Here is a 20,402-nt window from a genome sequence, read left to right on the forward strand (position 1 = left end):
AGCTACAGTGCCAGAGGCAACATGGGGCTCTGAAATGGTTCTGCCTTGAGGTGAACTAAAACAAGTTCAGAAGTGTAGGATTGTCAGATGTGGAGAGGGTTCTGTTGCAGTTCTTCTTTCCCTGACTAGTTTCCCTAAAGGAAGACAGGAAGGTTAATTTTGGGTGAATTTGATACGTTTATACTTGAAAACAGTGCAGCCTAACATAGGCCTACAGTCTAATGCTCTTTCCTGAAGTTTTGTTCTGAGTTGTACTAAACACAGGACAAAAAAGATAAAGGTCCTTGAGTTTAAGTGCTTTTAGGATTTAAATAAAATATTAGGTTTGTCAGTATTTGTATTTTCTGAAAGTGCTTTCTGGGGATTATTAGGTTCATTATAACCTGTTTTCATAAAATGGGGCCACTCTAAATTAAATGAAAGGTGGAGCTATTTATGCAATATTAGTAAAAAAATTGAAGGTGGGTTTTCTCTAATTTAAGAGGAGATGTAGAATTGTAGACAATGCTTGCAAGATCAACTTCCAGTTCTTTCCTGAAATTACAAGACCATGTTTTACTTTGTACTTGAGACCTAAACACATTCTTCGTGTTCCTATACAAAAGGTTGTACTTCTTGAACTATGTTATACTTGCTGTATAGCTTTCAGCTAAGTTAACTAAATTACCAGAGTTCTTTCCTACTCTATAGCTATTAGTTTTAGAGGAAACATCAACCTATGAACCTGTGAAATGTTCATTTTGCCATTTCTGCACTCTTATTAAAGGTCGTGGAAGAGCTAGCAAATGTGATGCTTGTCTTAGCACTTGTGAAATGAGAACATATGAACTGCATCAAGATTTACATTTATATACCGTTTCTTTATTGTTTAGATTTTTACCTGTTAGTGCTCATTAGCAGGGCCTTAATGACTTTTTCAGTGTTACTGTTTTAAGAGTACATAATTAGTATTTTTCTTCACAGGGAGAAGAGAATTTATCCAAAGATTAAAACTTGAAGCAACCTTGAATGTGCATGATGGATGTGTAAGTCCTTATTGCTTTTTTGTTTGTTAAAAGATGTTAAATTGTGATTTTTGTTGCCACAATAATAATTCATTAACTTAACATCGCCAATACCATGTAGTAAAGCTGAGCTGGAAAACTGTGCTTGTTGATACCTACATCTGAATTTTCTAGGTATTTGTTTCTTCTTAAACATTTGACACTACCTTTGAAGCAAAACAAAATCCCATTCCTATACCTTAGTACTGCATCCTACTGCTAAATGAATTAATCTTCTATGCCAGAAAAACACATGCTTAACTTTTCAGTTAGATCTCATCTTAAACCTTTAAATGGAATCTGTAGAAATTTTGTGCTATGTTGACATATTTTGTTGACTTAAAGTTGTATTAGTGTTTTGAGTGATTAATTCTCCAGGTCTAAAAAGGAAATGATCAAGTGCTACATGCTTATTTAAAGAGACCATAAAAATAAGCTTCCTCTGAAAGGCAATAACATAACTTGGACCACTTTCAAAAATTAAATATTTAAATAAGCAATATTTCAAGTATTATAAAACATATTCTTTTAAGTAAGAGATTTTACTTAAACTAGGTAGAGTGCAAAGAGATTGATGCATTACCTTTGACAAATAGAGCAGAAATTAATGTATGTTGCATCATCTTATAAAAGGTATCAGAAAAGGAAAAAGATACTAGATCTGCTATAAAAAATGAAAATGTAAGTGTACATTTTGTACCTTAACATGTTTATTTCAAAAGCTGTTCAAATGTAAAGATTTTTTTTTCTCGAGTTGCTTAAACTTGTAGCTTTAAATTAAGGAGTGTTATTAATTGTTAACCAATGCAGTAGTTTAAAGAAAAAGTATTAATGAAAGCTAGCCTTTTGGTTTGAAGTCAGTAGTATGATTTTGACTTGTGTATATTTTTTGAGAGACTAGAAAGGCTGGGAAAGGCAAGGGTTAGAATTGCTGTATATACAAAGTCACCTACTTTTGTTGTACTGACTACTATTCTAAGTTTAATGTTCTGATAACAGATGGTATTGACTTAACCTGGGAAATTAATGCTTCCCCCCCCGAAATGTTATAAGAATTACAATGTAAGGTCAATTCTGTGATTCTATGTGTAGAAAATTATTTATAAGGTTTTATATTAAAGTTTTTAACAGTGATTTTTACTTTAGAATTTCTTTTCAAGTAGTTTTTCATCTCCTGAAATATACTTAAGATGAAATTTTTCACATGTCTTTTCCTGAAGTTGATTGGGGTTTTTAAATGATTTTAAAATTTATTTTCTTGTAAAAATAGTCACTTTTGCCTATAAAACAGGGGACAGGAAAATAGTATTTCTTCGCTACTTGTTAAAAATTGAGTGACTGATCTCTGTTTTAGTTGACGGCCTCTGTGTCATGTAACAGAAAGTGCAAATTTGGTGTTGGCTATTTGGTGTTTACTTGGATCTACTTGGTGGATATGTATTTAAAAATTCATTTTGGATTGATTGTGTTAGCTTTTAGAGTATACTTTAACATGTGACCTAACAATTGTTTTAGTGAGTGGAAAATGTCTGAATTGTGAACTTTCAGTATTATATGTAGGTGTTTAAAAATACTGTTACAATTTGAAAAATGTCTTTTAAAATTAAATTTGCTCAGAGCTTATGCGTCTTTAAAGAATGGGGTATTAGTTCTTACCTCATTTACTATGTGTTTTTTTTTCAGGGAATAATCTTTTACGGCTAACAACCATTCAGTATAATTTCTTAGTAATTTAAAAAAAATCTGTGAAATGAAAGTAAATGAAATTACAGTGCCCTTACTGATTAAAATTCTTATACTATCAATGGATCATATTAGTCTTCCCTACCCTGCAGTTGCTGAATCAGTATGCATTTCAAATGTGAGGAATGAATTCCATAGTTGTCTTATTAAGGGTGTTTCTGAATTTGTTTTTTTTTTGGGGTGGTTGAGGTTTTTTGGAGGGTGGAACGGTAGGGGTTGGTTTTGGTTTTTTGGTTGTCTTTTTGTTTGTTTTTGGGTTAAGATATTCTGTGGAATAAGTTGTGGATTGTATTTTCTATATAAAGCATGCTGTGTAATTGGACATGGTGGACAACTTAAGGCAAGAATTTTTTTTCTAATTGAGGATAAAAGTTCAGCTTCCTACCTACCATTTGATCTATGTTACACAAAAGAGAGAGATCCTGTGGGAAGTATGACTGTATGTATAATCCTACTCAGGTACAATATCTTTGAAGAATGGAATAGTTCTATGAATTACCTCAAGTATGCATGCTCATCTAGCAGTAATATTACCATAGCAACTTTTTGTTTGAGATATGAGTAATCTCAGAGTTTAGGTACTGTTGTCTTTGAAATAGTGCAATTTTCCACCTGTTTTGAAGAGACAGTTTCTAGCAGTAGTATGTGAAGTAACTGAATTAGTCTCTTTCAAGAAGATTCACATTGTCCAATTCAGTGAAGTCATATATATGCCAGAAGTTGCCATTTTCTGTGTTAACTATAAAAGGAGTTTAAGATGATAAGGAAACATACAGAGTTAGGTGAGATACTTTCTGTATGAAGTGGCTAAATCCAAAGGAGAAGTTTTGAAAGGGAATCATTCTGGACCAACAGCAATGAAGTATGAGGAAAGTAGAGGAGAAAGCAACTCTAAACCATATTGAATTGGAGTAAAAATTCTTATTTTCTTCTAGTTCTGGTCCTGTGAAAGCCAAGGAAGGTAGGACATAAACAAATGCTACATTTTAAAGTAAAGAGGATTATCTGCAGGAATAATTTCTCATTTTTATGTATAGATGCTCAGTTCAGTAACATACAAGCATCCTGCGTGGCATACATCTCTTTCAGGGTGGCACTTGCAAGCAAGTAATTTTTAGATGTAGGCTTCAAATCTATGCTTAAATTAGTATAGTAAGTTTGTCTGCATATTGTTAGAACATGCAGTTTTTACCTTTTCCTTCATAGATGAAAAGTAGTGCCTTTTTTAGCCCCTTTCTTGCTTTGGAGATCTTTCTGATATTCTGGGTTTTATTTCCTTTTGTCTGTTTCTTGTGTTCTGTTCATAAAAGAGTTCATTCCATGTTACATTGCATAGAAGTGAGGACTTGCTTTTTCAGTTTTTTTTTTTAAGGATTGGCAGTGCTGCTGCCTATATTGTCTTTGAGGAAAATATAGAGATAGTAAATTTATTTTTGACTATTTGACTTATGAGTCAGAAGTGCCTGCTGCTTCCTTTCAAGGCTAGTTGAGTGGCAAATAAAATTAGATACAGTTGATAATGTGGAATATTTAATAGAAAAAAGCTAATTACCCTTTGGCTTTTTTCTTATCTTTTTAGTAACTGTCATTTGTGTTCGATATATCCTTTTGACTCTAATGCCTTTTCACAAGAATTTCAAACTCTTAGTAAGTGTTACATTATGCTTTTAGTTGGGTGCTGAGTGGCTTTGAAAGTAGTAGAAACATAGATTTTCTACATAGTTTTGAAATAAAAACCAATTTTCTAGCTAGTCCTCATTTTACAATGTATTTTAATAGTGGGATTGCTACCATGGCATGAGATGTGAGAGCATTTTTAATCTGCTCTTATTGAGCATCTTATTTTAGTGATCCATATGCATATTTACTGGGGTTATTCACTGTCAATAGGTTGTACTGAACACTGAGAAATGTAATGTATTGACTGATGACTTACCGGAAAGTTTGTGTTCTCTGGGGAAAAAAAATCAAGTTTATTCCACTGAAAGACATTGTTATTTTTTGATGTATTTTTTGGCAGTGATATTGAGAGGGTGATCTGGTACAGAATAAAAAGCCTGTTTAGTTATAGACCTCTAGCACACATTTGGTTATGTCACCTCACTTCAGGTTGTTTTTTCTGAGCCAGTTGCTCAACCCTGAGGCAATCAGTGCAATAAAATTGGAATTTAGAAGGAGAATGACTTATGTCTTGTGTAGGCTTGTGATGTTGCAATTTAGATAACTATGTCTGCCCTTTGCATCTTCAATGCTTTCTCTGCTTCCCTGTCCTTCAGATTTTTTTTCTTTTTTTTTTTGGACACCACTCACCCCGCTCATCCCCTCAAATTGTTTAATTGTTGTACTTGCTCTTCTTTCTCATGTAATGTTTTTAAATTTTTTGGCAGCTTCCGTGTTTCTTCAGTGTTTTGTTCTTGTTTTTATTTTTATATCCTTGTATTAGCATTTTGTTTTCTTTAGGGCAATGATAGCATTTTTCTGCCTGCAAGGAAATGTAGGTGAAAATGAACATTCTTGGGTTTTGTGTTGCCTTAGTTGTAGTACTGTGCTACAATAGATGGATATGGGACTGTTCAATGCATGGGTTTTGGTGATTGACAGCCCAGGTTATAAAATCGTTAGAGTAACTATGCAAGGCCATACCAACACTCAGTCAAGCCTAATAACTTTGCTTTGAGAGTGGCCAGTATTCATTTTTGAGGAAAGTTGAGACAGGGCAAGCAGGCAGTACTTGAAGGTTATTCTAGAGAACACATCACACTTTAATGAACAGATGGAGGTGAAAGTTGCATCTTTGTTTCTAATGATGTTTCATTTTTCTTTGATGAATGTGTGTATTTTTCTACTTCTGGCATTTAGGACATTCCATGTCAATGAATTCCGGTTTTAATAAAATGCCATGTGTGTTGTGATGGTTTCACTGAAGGCATTTTTCTGTACTGTAAAGATCCATAGAAAATAATTGTTTTTCGATGTCATTCATGATTTCATAAGCTTCTGTCATATCCCTTCCCCAGTGGAGTACAAATAATTGCTTCTTGCAGTAAAACGTGTTAGATACCTATGATCACCTTCGTCATTCTTTTCCATAGTTTCTCTTTTCAGATGGGAAGCAATAGAAATGGAGAATATGGGGGTGGGATATGAATGAAAACTGCATGGTGTGGAAGGCACAGATTTGTCATGCATGGATGTGTACACTCACAGAATGACATTTACTTTTCTGTGCATTTCCTAATGATTCCTAACATTATTTGACTGTTGCTGAGCATTGAGCTGACTCTGCCATAGGCATGTGTGTTGTAACATAAAAATCTATCTTTTTTTGTCTTTTTGAGTGGCAAAAGTTCATTTAAAGCTCCTCAATGAATATGTCAAGTTGTTGTCTATATGATCCATCTGAAACAACTAATTTTGATTTTGCAACTTTGCCTAATTAAGGACCCCAACTGAGCCTGTGATTAAAACAGTAACTCAAATGGCATATTTATTTTAAACAAAAAGAATTTTGTCTTTTTGGTCTCAGAATGAGACATTTGGATTTAAAAAAGCATAAGAAAAGGATTTAGAACAAAGTGAGGTTTTTATTAATTATATAGTCCATATACATAGTCTGATATCCTGATAGTGATATCCATAGTCCATATCATAGTCTGATATATCACACTAAGGCAGTTATTCTGCCAACAGAAGATGTTGACAGCTGCAGTTTGACACTTAAAGCTATTTTAGAGGCTACTCGAAATAAATAATAATGGTCATGCATGCAGTCTTTGCTGCTTGTGCATGAGCTGGTGCTGCTTGAAGACAGATTACTCTAAGGATACTTTCTGAGCTTCCTGGATTTTGAGTGCTTTTACAGCTTTATTTCATTGACACATTAAATGCAGTCTGATGAAAAGGAGAATTGACAATGAATTATACTGTAAAGTTCTCCTGATACGATTGTGTACCTCACTGTAGGATTCTTCTTTCCCAGTTTACTCAAACTTCTTAGAAGGGATCTGGGATGGATTCTGCAGTGCTTTTCCCATGATCCCTGAGAAGGTGTGGTCACTGAAAAGTATAAAAGCAATGGATGGTCAGAATTTGGATATGGTAAAGATCTAATAATGAAAGCATTGTGATGCCCTCCAGTTGAAATTCGGAGAACTCTGTGAAGTAGATTTGGTACATTAAAGCACCTGAATGTATAAAATTGTGGCTACTGAGGGCTTTGTGGGAAGGCATAATTTACCTGATGGATTCTTTGGGAGCAGAGGGAGTAATTGCGATGCCATAGGTGAAGCAGGTCATTCCCTTACCAATTTGTTTTTAAAACACAATTTGTCTTGTGCCAGATGTTTAGAGATTACATCATTTCAATTGAATTTAACTCCTATTTCTGTAGTGTTGGATTAGTATTGGTGTTTGAATATTCTGAAAATTGCATTAATGTAAGTCTGAACTAATTATTGTTTAATTCATGCAGGTGAATACAATTTGCTGGAATGATACAGGAGAATATATTTTATCTGGTTCAGACGACACCAATCTGGTAATTAGTAATCCCTACAGCAGAAAGGTAGGTTTCATTTTGGACATGCATTAATTTTCAAATAAGATTTAAGTTATTATTTTTCAAGATATTATTTTTCATATACTATTATCTGACAAAGATAATATCAGGTCCTTTATAGTGTTTATAAATGGGAATAAAACATCACAGTGTTTTAAAACCATAGTATTCTAATCCCATGCAACATATGTATTATCCCATTTTACGGTAGGTGGCTTGGCACAAAAGGAACATGGTCTCACAACAGATTAGTGTCAGAATTAGCAATAGAAGTCAGTAAATCTTGTGAAATCTTATAGTCAGATAAAATGTTTCCTGTTTCATTTTAGTTTTAAAACATTGTATTAGATTTTGCTATATGTAATGTACTGAGTTGTCTTTCTGTGTAGTGTTGAAATGTCAGTTTTTATTAAAATACTTTATTACTATTTGAAGTTATATTGCCTTGGATGTGTTTGTAAATGGATGAAGAAGAATTTGTACTGAAACGGGGGAAACCAGTTTGTGAAGGGAGAGAGTTCTGTGAAAATCTCTGCTTTTCCACTTTTGCACTCACACAGGTTACGATGCAGTCGGATGGCTTCCAGTAATGTCAGCTAGCATCTATCATGTATCAGTGTTCCACACTTGCTCTTGAAGGAGCTGCTGATAGTTTGATAGGACAGATGCTCTAAACTGTGTCCTTCAGTGCTGGGGATCCTATGCAACAATGTTCAAAAGAAGTACTCTCTCCCATGCTTTCTTAGAGGCTGAGAACTAAACCCTGAAGAGGTGCTTAAAAATTAAATGTGGTGGGGGAACCAAAATACATGGTTGGTATGGTGGAAGAGAGTTTGAATAGAAGGTTTTGGAGGCAGTAGTATTTTGCCTTCCTGAACAGCTGTGATGGCAAAATAATAGTGGTCTGGAGTGTTGCGTGTTGCCTACAGGTAAGGGCCTTTTCCTCACTTCCCCAAATGAGCCATAGGTTCCAGACTTCATCTCTTCCTTTCGGCTGTTGGTGTTAGTCTGACAAAATTCAGATCAGTGTCATTAGACTGGGGTTTCTTTTTGGCTGGAAGTTCAGTTGAAGAAGAGGAGACAGCCATGAAGTGGATAAAGGATATATTCCAAAGTGAGTGGTGTTGGAGAGACTTCCAAGGTAAAAATTTTTCATGCAAGTGGTGTTCAATATTATTTATTGTGCAGATTTTATTTTAGTATATCACTATGGGAGAGTTACTGTATTATTATCTTTGTTAATTATTATATTAAAATATTGTATTTTAATAGATGCACCAATTTATGCTTTCATGAGATGATTTGGGATTTTTCCCTATTGTGTGCTACTGCTGTACTTAAGCCAAATGAGAAATACAGGAGATTTTGTTTTCTTAAGTCAGCTGAGACTTTTTTTTAATCCCCCCCCAATATATACAAGTACAATTATAGAAGAGCAAGTACTAGCAAGAAGACTTAATAACCGCTGTTGCTTCTGAAATGTACTAGAAATGTGATTTTTGATGACTGTTACTATTGTGTTAATTATTTTCTCTGGCTTGAGTAACAGAATCAATACAGAAAAAGGGAGCAAATTGGTATTGGTACCAGAACCCTACTGTAATTCTGCCGTCTTGGCAGATATCATCATATTTTTCTGTTATGAGCTAGCTAGAGTACCAAAAGTAGACTTTAGCCATCAATATAGTCTTCTGTTAGTAAAATGTCTAATTTAATAAGGAAGCATTTAATCTTGTTTAACTTACTTACATGAGTTTTATATAAGTCACTCCAGTTTGTGTTACATTTGGCCACATGCAAATGTTAATTGTTACTACGTAATGTGTCTCAGAAGGAGTAGTTTTTCTAAATATGTTTCTTAGTTTTGAATAGGTTATATGTTTATATTGTTTGTGCATCTGAGGAGAAATGTGTTACTGTGATTCCTGATAGGAATTGCAAGTCTAAATCAAAAGCACTTTATTGTACTTTGGGATGGCTGAGAAGAATTCTTGTGGATCTTTTCTTCCTCGTTTTATTTGTTTTAGGCATCACATTACTAGGGGCAAGGAGAGGGGAGAGTTTTGACTGGAGCTGAAGCTCAAGTATGGCACAACAAGATGGGAATTCATTTATTTACATCATGTTAAGCACCCAGTTTTCAAAGCCTTTAAATGGAACCTGAGACTTCTCTCAGCTAATAAAAGTGTGAAGACAGGATTCTTATGAGTAGTTACACTCAGGAGTTTTGAATCTTTAACCTAGTTTGCCTTTTGTGAGAAAAAGAGTTCAGCTCACATGAGAAAGTGCTGGGGAGGGTTTGGAGGGTGCTTAGTGGGCTGAAAGTTTACAGCTATTCTAGAATCAGGATTGCTACTTTTCACTTTAGGATGAGGTTTTGAGAGGTTTGCTTTCCTTCATTTCTGAAGGGCATTTGACCTCTTCAAAGGAAGTACTATTGAAAAAGCTGGGTTGTAAATTATTCTGTGCTGAGTATCTTGGATGGAAACCCTAAATTAACTGCATCCTAAAAAGCTTAGTAACCCACTGATATTTGACTTGCATTTGCTTCAGCAGTCTTTTGAAAAAGTAGGACAGAGTGGAAATAAAACCACTTTTTAAAAGTGGTTTTAGTGTTTAATGTGACTTTAAAAAGGCTCATTTGTTCATTATGGTTTTTATTTTAAAGAGTTTCCATTTGGATATGGAACTTAAGCATTTCAAGTTTAAAGAAGACAACAGAGTAGCTGCCAGAAATTCTACTTTCTTGGACAAAAGTACTTACTGTTAGGGATGGAACTTGTATGCAAACTTCCGGGATTGCTAAAATTAGTAATCCCGTCTAAAACATTTAATCTGTGCTTTTAAGAGACGCAATTTAAGTTCTTGAATTTGTTGCCTCTTCCAGTGCTGAGCAACATCTGAAATTCTTTGTTCCCCCTCCTTCTTTTTCTTTGTCACTATTTGTAGCCTGTTACATGTGGTAGTAAAATACTCCAATGGAGGAAGGTGGTGATATTGTTTTACTCTGTGTAGCTAACAATAGGCTTTTGGGGGTTGGTTGTATATTACATTTTCTCATCTTTTTTTGTTGCCTAGGCACCAGCAACTTTTTATGCCTCTCTCTCCCCACTCTAAGGCAGTATAATAACCAGAGTAAAAAGGATGTATAGTGTAAGTCAAGAAGGGCATGGAAAATCTTCTCTGTATAATAAATGCTGTAATACTTTAATACTTTTTATTGCAATTATTTTATTAGAGCATTTATGTTAAAATATTTATACCAGAACATAAGTATTATAATATAGAATATGAGATTATTTTATTATTGTATTAGAATATTTATATTAGAATATTTTATTGCAATTATTTTATTAGACTAAGTTAGCTATTGACTGCATGAGGGCATTAGGTTGAGGGTTGTGCAAAAAAGGGAAAAAATAAGAAATACATGTAATTTAGTGAGAGAAGAACTCTGTACAGTAGGGCAAAGAGAAAAATGTCTGCCTGCTTACATGCAGCAGTAGGGAAGAAGTGGTAGAGAACTGACATGATGGTAGAGAAGCCCCTAGTTGTTTAAAGTTTTTTTTCTATTTTATTAATGGCCATCAAAAAGGATTTCTTGTCAGGAGAAAGATATTTATTTTATGGTAGCAATAATGTAAAATCAGAGGTGGGATTGACAGCTAACATCTTTAACTGTCATCTGAACTAGGGTACCATATGGACTTCTTGTTCTGAGTTGCCACTTTAATACAGAGTTCCTAATTTCTTTTGAATGTCCGGTGTTTTTAATGTTTTCAGTAAAATGCAGAAATCTAAACGAATCTAGGTGAAGAGGCAGACTTGTAGAAATAAAATTAATGGATTACATTTCCTGACTCTGATATTTACTTTTTTTAAAAAAAATACAAAGCCCTGTATAACTTTCAGAATATGCAGATACACTGTTAATCTTTATGTGAATTATTTAAAAGGTGTGAAATAGCACTTGTGAAATATTAGGTATGAGCTATCACTGACAGAGCAACTTCATTTGCATAATGTTTTCTTTGAGTGAGTGGAAATTTCAAATTAATTTTCATACTGTAAACAATTTGGTATCTTATTCCTATTAGTAGGGGTGAAAATGCAATTTGGTTTAAATGCTGCAGATAGGAGAAATAAGGTAAGAATGTTTATTAGTGCACAGGAAAGCATATGGAGGATTTTTGCAGTTTTGGTAAATTAATAAGTTGTGTGTTAGGAAATGTAAAGAATCATCACAAAGTGTTTAAAACCCACTATGATGGTGAAGTAAATTATATGCTGCTCTGCTGTACTGTAGATGAATGACATTCACTGGGACTAAGTCAGGTCTTAGTTTATTGCCCTGTAATCATAATCTTAAATGTTTTTGACTGGTTTGAAAGCATTCTTCCTTATAAACTTCAGTTCTGCTTTTTAAAGTGAGTTTATTTTAAGAGCAGCATCAATTCTTAAAGTCTATAAAATTGTCTTGGATTACAATGCCTTATTCTTCTTGACCCACAATATTCCAGTTCTAAATCTCTCCTCACTGACATGCTGGCTGGCTGCACTTCGCACCCTGGCCTAACGTTTTGCTTCGAGAAACCTGATGTGATATGGAACTAGCATTTTAGAAACAAAAGGCAACAGTTGCATTCCAGTCTTTCATTTTGCAGACTACTTTGTGCAAGTGAATGCCTTTTGTGAAACCACTTTGTTCTTAGAATAAATTGGGTATAAAGACAGCTTCTCTTGTTCTGTTGTATTAAACTGAAGGGTACTGGCAGCCTGTACATAACTGATGTTTTATAGTACCAGAGTCTGTTATTTTCACATTCTTTATTTGCTTTGAAAATATTAACTTGCTATAGTGTTTCCTTTTTTTTTCTTCCTTAGGTTTTAACAACCATTCGCTCAGGACACAGGGCCAATATTTTTAGTGCAAAATTCTTACCGTGCACCAATGACAAACAGATTGTATCTTGTTCTGGAGATGGAGTCATTTTTTACACTAATGTTGAACAAGATGCGGAGACCAACAGACAATGCCAGTATACGTGCCACTATGGAACTACCTATGAGGTATTTTACATAAGTATATGATAATTTTAAGATGGGTAAAATACATATTTTCTTGTATTGTTGCCCAAGATTTTAACCAGACTGTTGAAAGCTTTATTTCAGTGAGAATGAAAGAACCTTCCTTCTTGCTTTTTTTGAGTTTTGTTTTGCTTTTTTTTTTTTTTTCTTAGAGTAGGCTTTAAGAGAGAAATATATTGTCTAAATTAAATGGAGGACTTCCCAAAAGGTAGTGTCATTAAGACCACTTTCTTTCCAAATACAATAACTGAATACACCTTCACTGAAAGAATTCTCTGCAAAGTAAAACTGATTTAAATTGTGCTGTGCGTTTCTTTCTGAAGTAGGTTGGGGGGTGGAGGCAGTGGCTATGTTTTACATTTTTATTTTCACTCTACCCCCACAACTTTTCATCTGTTTAATACTTTTTCACAATTTAAATCCTTCTAAGAAATGTTTATTTCAGCATGTGTGAATAATTTAATCTGAAAAATGTATTTGTAGTTTTAGGTAATTTTTCTATTTTGTATTCTAGTTAACTCTTTATGTGTAAACTTAGAGTCAGTGTTTTCAATCCTCTCTTGGAAGTTTTGTTGATTATAAATAGGCAAGTGAAGAAGCAAAGTATTACTTAAGTTAGAAAGATAATCAGATTTATTGATATTTTTATTTATTTTAATGCCAGCAAAATTTGCTGCTTGTAGTACTTACTGTGCTTAAAATAGAAAAAAAATACTGCTATTTCTTTCTTAGGCTATAAATGTTCCAGGTTTTTAAATTATTAATTTGTTTTTTTTAACAGTACCACAGTGTTCACACAGGGGAAAAAATCTCAAATCCATTGCTTTTTAAACTATTTAGTTCAGATTTCATAGCAAGCTTTTAAATCTCTCTATTAAGTGAACAAAATAACTGAAAATATCTGTTAAAAAAAAAAAAGGGTGTGTGTGAAAAGGTTGTGTGAAAAAAGAAAGTGGCTGAAGTACTGCCAGAATTAATTTTTGATCATGTAGTAAAAGTATCCTTACGGTTGTAATTACACATATTCCATTAAAGGTTTTGGCAAAAACACTTCTTGACTGACCTACAAAGTTACTCTGCAGACAAGCAAACCTTGTGGTACTCGCTCTGTTTCTGGGATTTGTGGTTTTGGTTTGGTTTGGGTTTAATACAAGACTATATTTTCAGTTTTGCAAAATGTGATTCTGGATCCCAGGCTCGCATCGTCTGCTTTTATTTTTGAGATTTGTTTTGATTGAGAAACTACCATTTCCTTTGAACAGCATCAGTCATTATGGCCCCCAATCAGAAGCTTAAACTGCCTCAGTTCTCACTGAAGTTTACTATATATAGTAGTCTGTATGCTAGTCTGTGGATTCTGTAAATTGATTGGATGTTTTCTGTATCTCAAATAAAGCCTGCCTTTTCATAAAAACATCTGGAGACCGAGATGCTATTTCTTAAAGCTGTAATGCCCTTGTTGAGGAGAGGGTCTGTCAGGTCATTGCATTGTGACTTTCTGGGGAAATAAGGCCTCCCCTTGCTGACTGGCAGCAATCTGGCTTGAGGAGCAGCCAGTTACTGGCTCAACTAGTATCTCTGTTTCTGAGTAGCTAGCTGTGAGTATTATATACAACACTTCTGAGCTTGAGAACAGGAGAATGTGTATGGATATCGTGCTGAGACATGAAGGTAGTGGTAGAAGTATCACTAGAGCAGTGGGTTTAGGTGTGTGAAGTTTGGGGTCATGGGCTAGGCTGCTCAGGGTACTGCAAATGAAAGAGTTGATGAAAGCATAAAAGTCATCATGAGAAGCCACTGCGGTGGTCTTAAGTTTTGATCTGCCTGAGCTTGGGTTGACCAACAGTTTGGTTGGTTCCATGAAGTGACTGACACCAGGTGGTGCCGCAGACTAATGATCAAAATGGGAAAATTCAATGAAAACAGCTTTCACTTGTTCTTGTGGGTCAGGAGTAGTAAGGAGATGCCAGTTGTCTCTTTGCAAGGTGTTTGTCATCAGTAATGATGGTATGCACATTGCAAGCCACTAAACCAAATGATAAATATAAATTTGATAGGTACAACAAATTAAGCTTGTCAAAACATACAGTAAGAGTTTGAAAAATATTTTAGAAGAAATAAGGGAAGACCAACAGTCTATCAAATAAAGATACAAGTTTTATTGTACATATAGAATGACTATACCTGAACAGTAACTAGTTGTATGGAATATAGTAAATTTCTTCAAATTCATTAAGTGAGGAGAGTATGGACATTTGACTTCTGTATTGCACAGTCAAAATGGTCTATTGCAGATGATTTTTACTCAGAAAATAATGTTAACAAGGGCATTATTGTTGTTTTAAATGGCAGTAGTGTGATACCATTTTAATTGTTTATACTGTTTTAAAACACAGTTAATGGAAAGGATTTCAAAACCCCTATATGAACTTGACTATTTTAACAACTGTGTCTCTCTTTGAAGTTATTTTTCTAAGCCTGTTTTGCACTGAGGTTTAACATACCTAAATTTGAACTATTCTCAAAAAGTCATCAGAAAATATAGGTTTATAAAACACTTCAGAGTTACTTTTTATAAAGACTGTAAGTTCCGTTACTGTGTCTTAAACCTGATATTTGAACATTAAATGCATGTATTATTGTGTGGCATAGCAGACCTGGTTTTTTGAGCCTTGGCATATGAAAGTATAATAGAGTAAATAGCAGGGGATTTTTAAGCAAATGGCTGAGATGCAGCTTCAGCTTCTGACATAACACAACTTTGTCACTGAGAGGTTTCTCAAGTGGGAAAATAATTCAAAATATTGTGACGTTACTGCCCAGCTGTATGTAACCACATCATCATATTAAATATAGAACTTTGACTCACTAGATTCTCTAAATAACAAAAGCTATCATCATCTGCCCCTGAGATACTAATTCTAAATTTGAATGTGGTTTGAGTTGATACTGTGCTTTATAAACTTGGAGTTTGTGGCAGTTCCAAGATGTTACGAAGACATCTCTTGAAATAGAGGAATGTGGAAATTTGTGTAGATTGTTATGATCTGTGAGATAGCTGGAGAATTGTTCTTAATTCTGGGGGAGAATAGAGTAAGTAGAGAGTGAGAGAGAAGTTCTTTAAACATGTTTCTGGAGAATTTGTTGTTTATACAATGCCATTACAAGTATTTTTACTCAGCCAAATGCTTTTCTTTATTGCCCTTCATGTTAACTGCATTTCAGAAAGAGAATGTACTTTTATGGACAACTCTTACCTTCATATTTTCAATACACTAAAATGATCATAGAGCTATATATTTTTAAACTTAAAATGTGTACTTGTTGAACTTAAATATAGTAACAATGTCTCTTAATTATTGGAATCTGAACTTCTGATTTTCTCTTGGAATCTGCACTTCTGATTTTCTCTATTTTAGTGCTTATAAAGTTACTTGTGTTTTTAAACACATGCATTAAAATTGGCATGTACAAGTGGAGTTATGTACACACTATTACATGTACATTGTGAAATAGTATCAGTGTGAACAAAACTAAAATACAGTGACTAGAAATAAGAGCTTGCTGTGTTATACCACGTTCAGCAATGTTCTTGGAACAAAGTGAATATTTTCATTGCAAGCTCTGCATCAAAATACAGCAAAAATGCTGGAAGGATTTAGTAGATCAAAGAACAATTGCTGGCTTTTATAACTACACTAATAAAATTAATTTGAGTGAATGTGTAGTGAAAAAACACTCTTCAATATATTACGCTAGCATATTGAAGAATAATTGTCGTAGCTCAGAAGTTTATTGTTCCATTGTTACTAAAACCTTGGCTTTGTTCTGTCTGTTGTACTTGTTTGTCAGCAGTAAGACTTGGCACAGCACACATTGTATGAGTTAACATACTGAGCATTACAAGAAGAAATGCTGAATCCTGCAGAGATTACCTTTGTAATCCCACTTTAGGTAGAGATATTTACAGATATCCATAGGTTATTTTCATTAAGAGTTGGGGGGGGGCAGAGGGTGCAGAAAGTATCACATAAAAAGTGTTAGAGAATCACTCATTTGCTCTGTGTTAAGTTAGCATATTATGCTATTAGTGATTTTTGTAGCTTTATAGATTTCTATGAAGTTACTGATAGTAACAGTAGTGTAGGAAAAGAAAAATACTGCTAGTATCTACAACATTCTCAGTTTTGTATCTAAGGGATAGCCTGTAAAAGGATGATGTTTCATGTGCGTTCATTGACCTGTGGAATTCAGCTTTAACATGGTTGCTTGCCTTTTTAATTTGTCTTAAGAAGGCCTTCTTGAGTGAAGCCATACATGTGACACTCCGAGTCCTCCCTTGTTAGAGTAGGACTGAGATCAGGAAAATGGCACAGTGCAGTACTCTGTATTTTTACAGTATTTGTAATTTTTTTTTTTTTTAAAAAAAAGCAGCGAAAGGGTAGGTTAGTAACAGCCTTTAATGCATAACTGCTTCAGGGGACTTATTTTGAATATAAATGAATGGCCCAGTGGGAATAAAACCCATGTAGTATTTTCATGTCGTTCTGACTTCTGAGGCTTTTATTTGTTACTGTCTTCTGTTACTTGATAGAAAATAACTGAGCTTTTGTTGAATTGTTGCAGCAAATTGATTACTTGTCTGAAAACTGATTGCAGTAATTGTATGTTGCTTTTTAAGAGATAATAGAAATAACTGTAAGCTTTGACCTATAAATATTTAATCTTATGTGGCATTTCGCATTTTGTTTTAACTTCAGTAGTTCAAACTTTTTCTTGAAAATGAACATCAGTAGTTTTTCCTCTTTATTTCAATGGGAAGCTTGACTTGAGTTGTAGCTGCTTCAGTCTTTACTGCTGCTCAAAATGGTGATGCTTTTATTTTGAAGTTAAAGGTATTTCTGGAAGCATTAATACTTTTCTCTTTTTTTTGAGCAGATTATGACAGTACCAAATGATCCCTATACTTTCCTCTCTTGTGGTGAAGATGGCACTGTAAGATGGTTTGATACTCGAATCAAAACAAGTTGCACAAAGGAAGATTGTAAAGATGTAAGAGTGAAATCTTTTACTAAAGATGACCTAAATGTAGAGCTGTACATCATACAAACATAGGATATGAATTCTGGTAAGGCTTTTAGAAATAATAGATTTCAGGGTCGTTGGTGGAGATGACAACATGTTTCCCAAGAATCAAAAAAAGTTTGGGGAGTTCTCGCTCTCTCTCGTGTTCTCTCGCTCTCTCTCGTGTTCTCTCGCTCTCTCTCGTGTTCTCTCGCTCTCTCTCGTGTTCTCTCGCTCTCTCTCGTGTTCTCTCGCTCTCTCTCGTGTTCTCTCGCTCTCTCTCGTGTTCTCTCGCTCTCTCTCGTGTTCTCTCGCTCTCTCTCGTGTTCTCTCGCTCTCTCTCGTGTTCTCTCGCTCTCTCTCGTGTTCTCTCGCTCTCTCTCGTGTTCTCTCGCTCTCTCTCGTGTTCTCTCGCTCTCTCTCGTGTTCTCTCGCTCTCTCTCGTGTTCTCTCGCTCTCTCTCGTGTTCTCTCGCTCTCTCTCGTGTTCTCTCGCTCTCTCTCGTGTTCTCTCGCTCTCTCTCGTGTTCTCTCGCTCTCTCTCGTGTTCTCTCGCTCTCTCTCGTGTTCTCTCGCTCTCTCTCGTGTTCTCTCGCTCTCTCTCGTGTTCTCTCGCTCTCTCTCGTGTTCTCTCGCTCTCTCTCGTGTTCTCTCGCTCTCTCTCGTGTTCTCTCGCTCTCTCTCGTGTTCTCTCGCTCTCTCTCGTGTTCTCTCGCTCTCTCTCGTGTTCTCTCGCTCTCTCTCGTGTTCTCTCGCTCTCTCTCGTGTTCTCTCGCTCTCTCTCGTGTTCTCTCGCTCTCTCTCGTGTTCTCTCGCTCTCTCTCGTGTTCTCTCGCTCTCTCTCGTGTTCTCTCGCTCTCTCTCATTACCTTTTTTGACACTTTAGTTTGAGCTGTGGTGTGAGGCTTCAGATATGGTAGAAAAGATTCTATGTTGAAATCTGATTTACATTAGTTATGACAGAGTCCGGAGTTGGAGGCAAAAAATGAGCCTTGAAAATCACCTGCAGCCTTATGTTCTAGAGCGTCCTTTGTCCCTTCATAAGAAAAGATCTGGTAATGAATTATACTAGATCAAATTATCACTGTTATTAGTCCCAAGAAGGTAAGGTACTGGTGGTGTCCACTGTGTTTGGATTTCAGAAACATTTCTAATATTTAATTAGAGAAAAACTGACACCAAAATATGTCTGCTACTCTCAATTAATTTTATTCTGCTTAGTGCATATTTACCAGTTCTAGGGGTTTCTTTCTTTCTTTTCCTCCATCCAATTATCTGCCCATAGATGAAATTCTATTCTAATCCTTTAAATTAATTAATTCTGTTCTAATCCTTTAAACTAATTTAGACTGCGTCTGCACATTTAGTGATCTTCTGACTTAACAGTTATCTATGTTTCCATAGGAAAATCCAAGGTGCAAGCTAGTTTATAAATCTGTAGTTGTTACGCTTACTTATTCTTAAATGTTTGTTTGTGGTTTGTTTTGGTTGGTTTGTTTTTCCTTTTTAGTTGATCTTGTGCTGTATTTCTGTCTGATGGTTTTCCTTCTCTGCAGTGGCTTTTCTGTTTGACATATTTACAGTCTATCTTCACAGGGCCAGACCTAGTTTTCTCAAAACCTCCTTGGCTCATGGCCCTGTGTCCTGAAATAAAAAACAGAATTATACATCAGATGTTCAGAGCTATTATTTGAATGCTGTGTTTTTGTTTGTTCCAGGATATTTTAATAAATTGTCGGCGTGCTGCCACTTCTGTTGCTATCTGTCCACCAATCCCATACTATCTTGCTGTGGGTTGTTCTGATAGCTCAGTAAGAATATACGATCGGCGGATGCTTGGTACGAGAGCAACAGGTAGGAACCATACCTTACAGTAAGCTTTTCTAACCATTTGTAGATCAAATTTCAGGTTCTTTTTTTTTTCATATTATATGGTGAATGACTGAAGTGTGATACTGAACAAAGTACAGCTTTGTTCTCTGAGAACTATGCTTTGTAATAGTAGTCATTTCACTCTAATATTTGCTAATACAGAAATCTTCAAGTAAGTGAACAATATCTTCATCCATCTTGGAATACATTATATACTGAATGCAGAAAAAGACATTTTGTAATGTTTTTTATTTTGAAACATGTGATTCCAAGATTCAAAAAAACTAGTGACTGCAGTCTGCAGTGGTCCACCTGAATTTTAATTAAGTTCTTATCTTCTTGTACTCTGCCATGCTGGAATGTGTTGCTTCTTACAGGAAGGGATCTTACGAATTCTATGATGTCATGCAATATGCTTACCTTTGCAGTAGTTGTTGCTATATCTTACATAATTTCCACTGAAAAACTACAAATCCTTCAGGTGAAAGCTATCATGCTTCAGGTGCTTACTTAAGAATTTTATTTAAAAATTTCAGGTGACACGCAAAAGTGCATTATATAGTTCTTATGCATGTCTTTCCTGTAATGTATGATCACTGTATGTTTGGACACATATGAACTAGTATGAACTAGCTGTCATACACATTCATGCAAGTAAGCAGTGTCACAAAATCTGTCATTTCTTGCAGTATTTTCCTGTTTATGACTGTGATGGAGGAGGAAGGAAACAGTAAAGATCACTAAGTAGACATAAAAATACCCCTCTTATCAGTCTAATTGTTATTGTAAGATCTCTCCCTTTCCTCACAGCGGTCATCAAAATTCTGAGAACTGCCTGAGGAACAGATTCTGGGGGGCTGATTAAAAGGCACTATGTACCTGCTCTTGTAACAATACAGGAATAAGATTAATTCAGGTATGCAGGCCTATACAGTAAAGGAGAGAAAAGCCAAAATCTTGAAGAGTAATTTTTCTAGATATATTGGTGTAGTGTTCTGTTGTTTAGATGGGGGTGGGGTGGAGTTTTGTGAGGGG

At 35.0% G+C, this 20,402-nt stretch overlaps 1 protein-coding gene across 3 annotated transcripts in view; it reads left to right on the plus strand.

Moving 5' to 3' along the window:
• The first annotated feature begins 961 nt into the window (after positions 1-961).
• DCAF6 (DDB1 and CUL4 associated factor 6) overlaps positions 962-20,402 on the plus strand; it is a 74,492-nt gene continuing 55,051 nt past the window's right edge. For 2 of the 3 annotated variants that reach the window (XM_026843274.1, XM_026843283.1), the window contains exons 1-5: positions 962-1,025; positions 7,258-7,350; positions 12,229-12,414; positions 17,371-17,484; positions 19,214-19,349. In XM_026843274.1, the coding sequence (XP_026699075.1) occupies positions 17,374-17,484; positions 19,214-19,349 (247 nt within the window). In that variant the 5' untranslated portion in view covers positions 962-1,025; positions 7,258-7,350; positions 12,229-12,414; positions 17,371-17,373. The remainder of the gene's footprint in view (positions 1,026-7,257; positions 7,351-12,228; positions 12,415-17,370; positions 17,485-19,213; positions 19,350-20,402) is intronic. The other variant, XM_026843264.1, reaches the window with a different exon arrangement.

Source organism: Athene cunicularia (genome assembly GCF_003259725.1).
Source record: "Athene cunicularia isolate RWA chromosome 1 unlocalized genomic scaffold, athCun1 chr1_part1, whole genome shotgun sequence".
In the NCBI taxonomy this organism is placed as follows: Eukaryota; Metazoa; Chordata; class Aves; order Strigiformes; family Strigidae; genus Athene; species Athene cunicularia.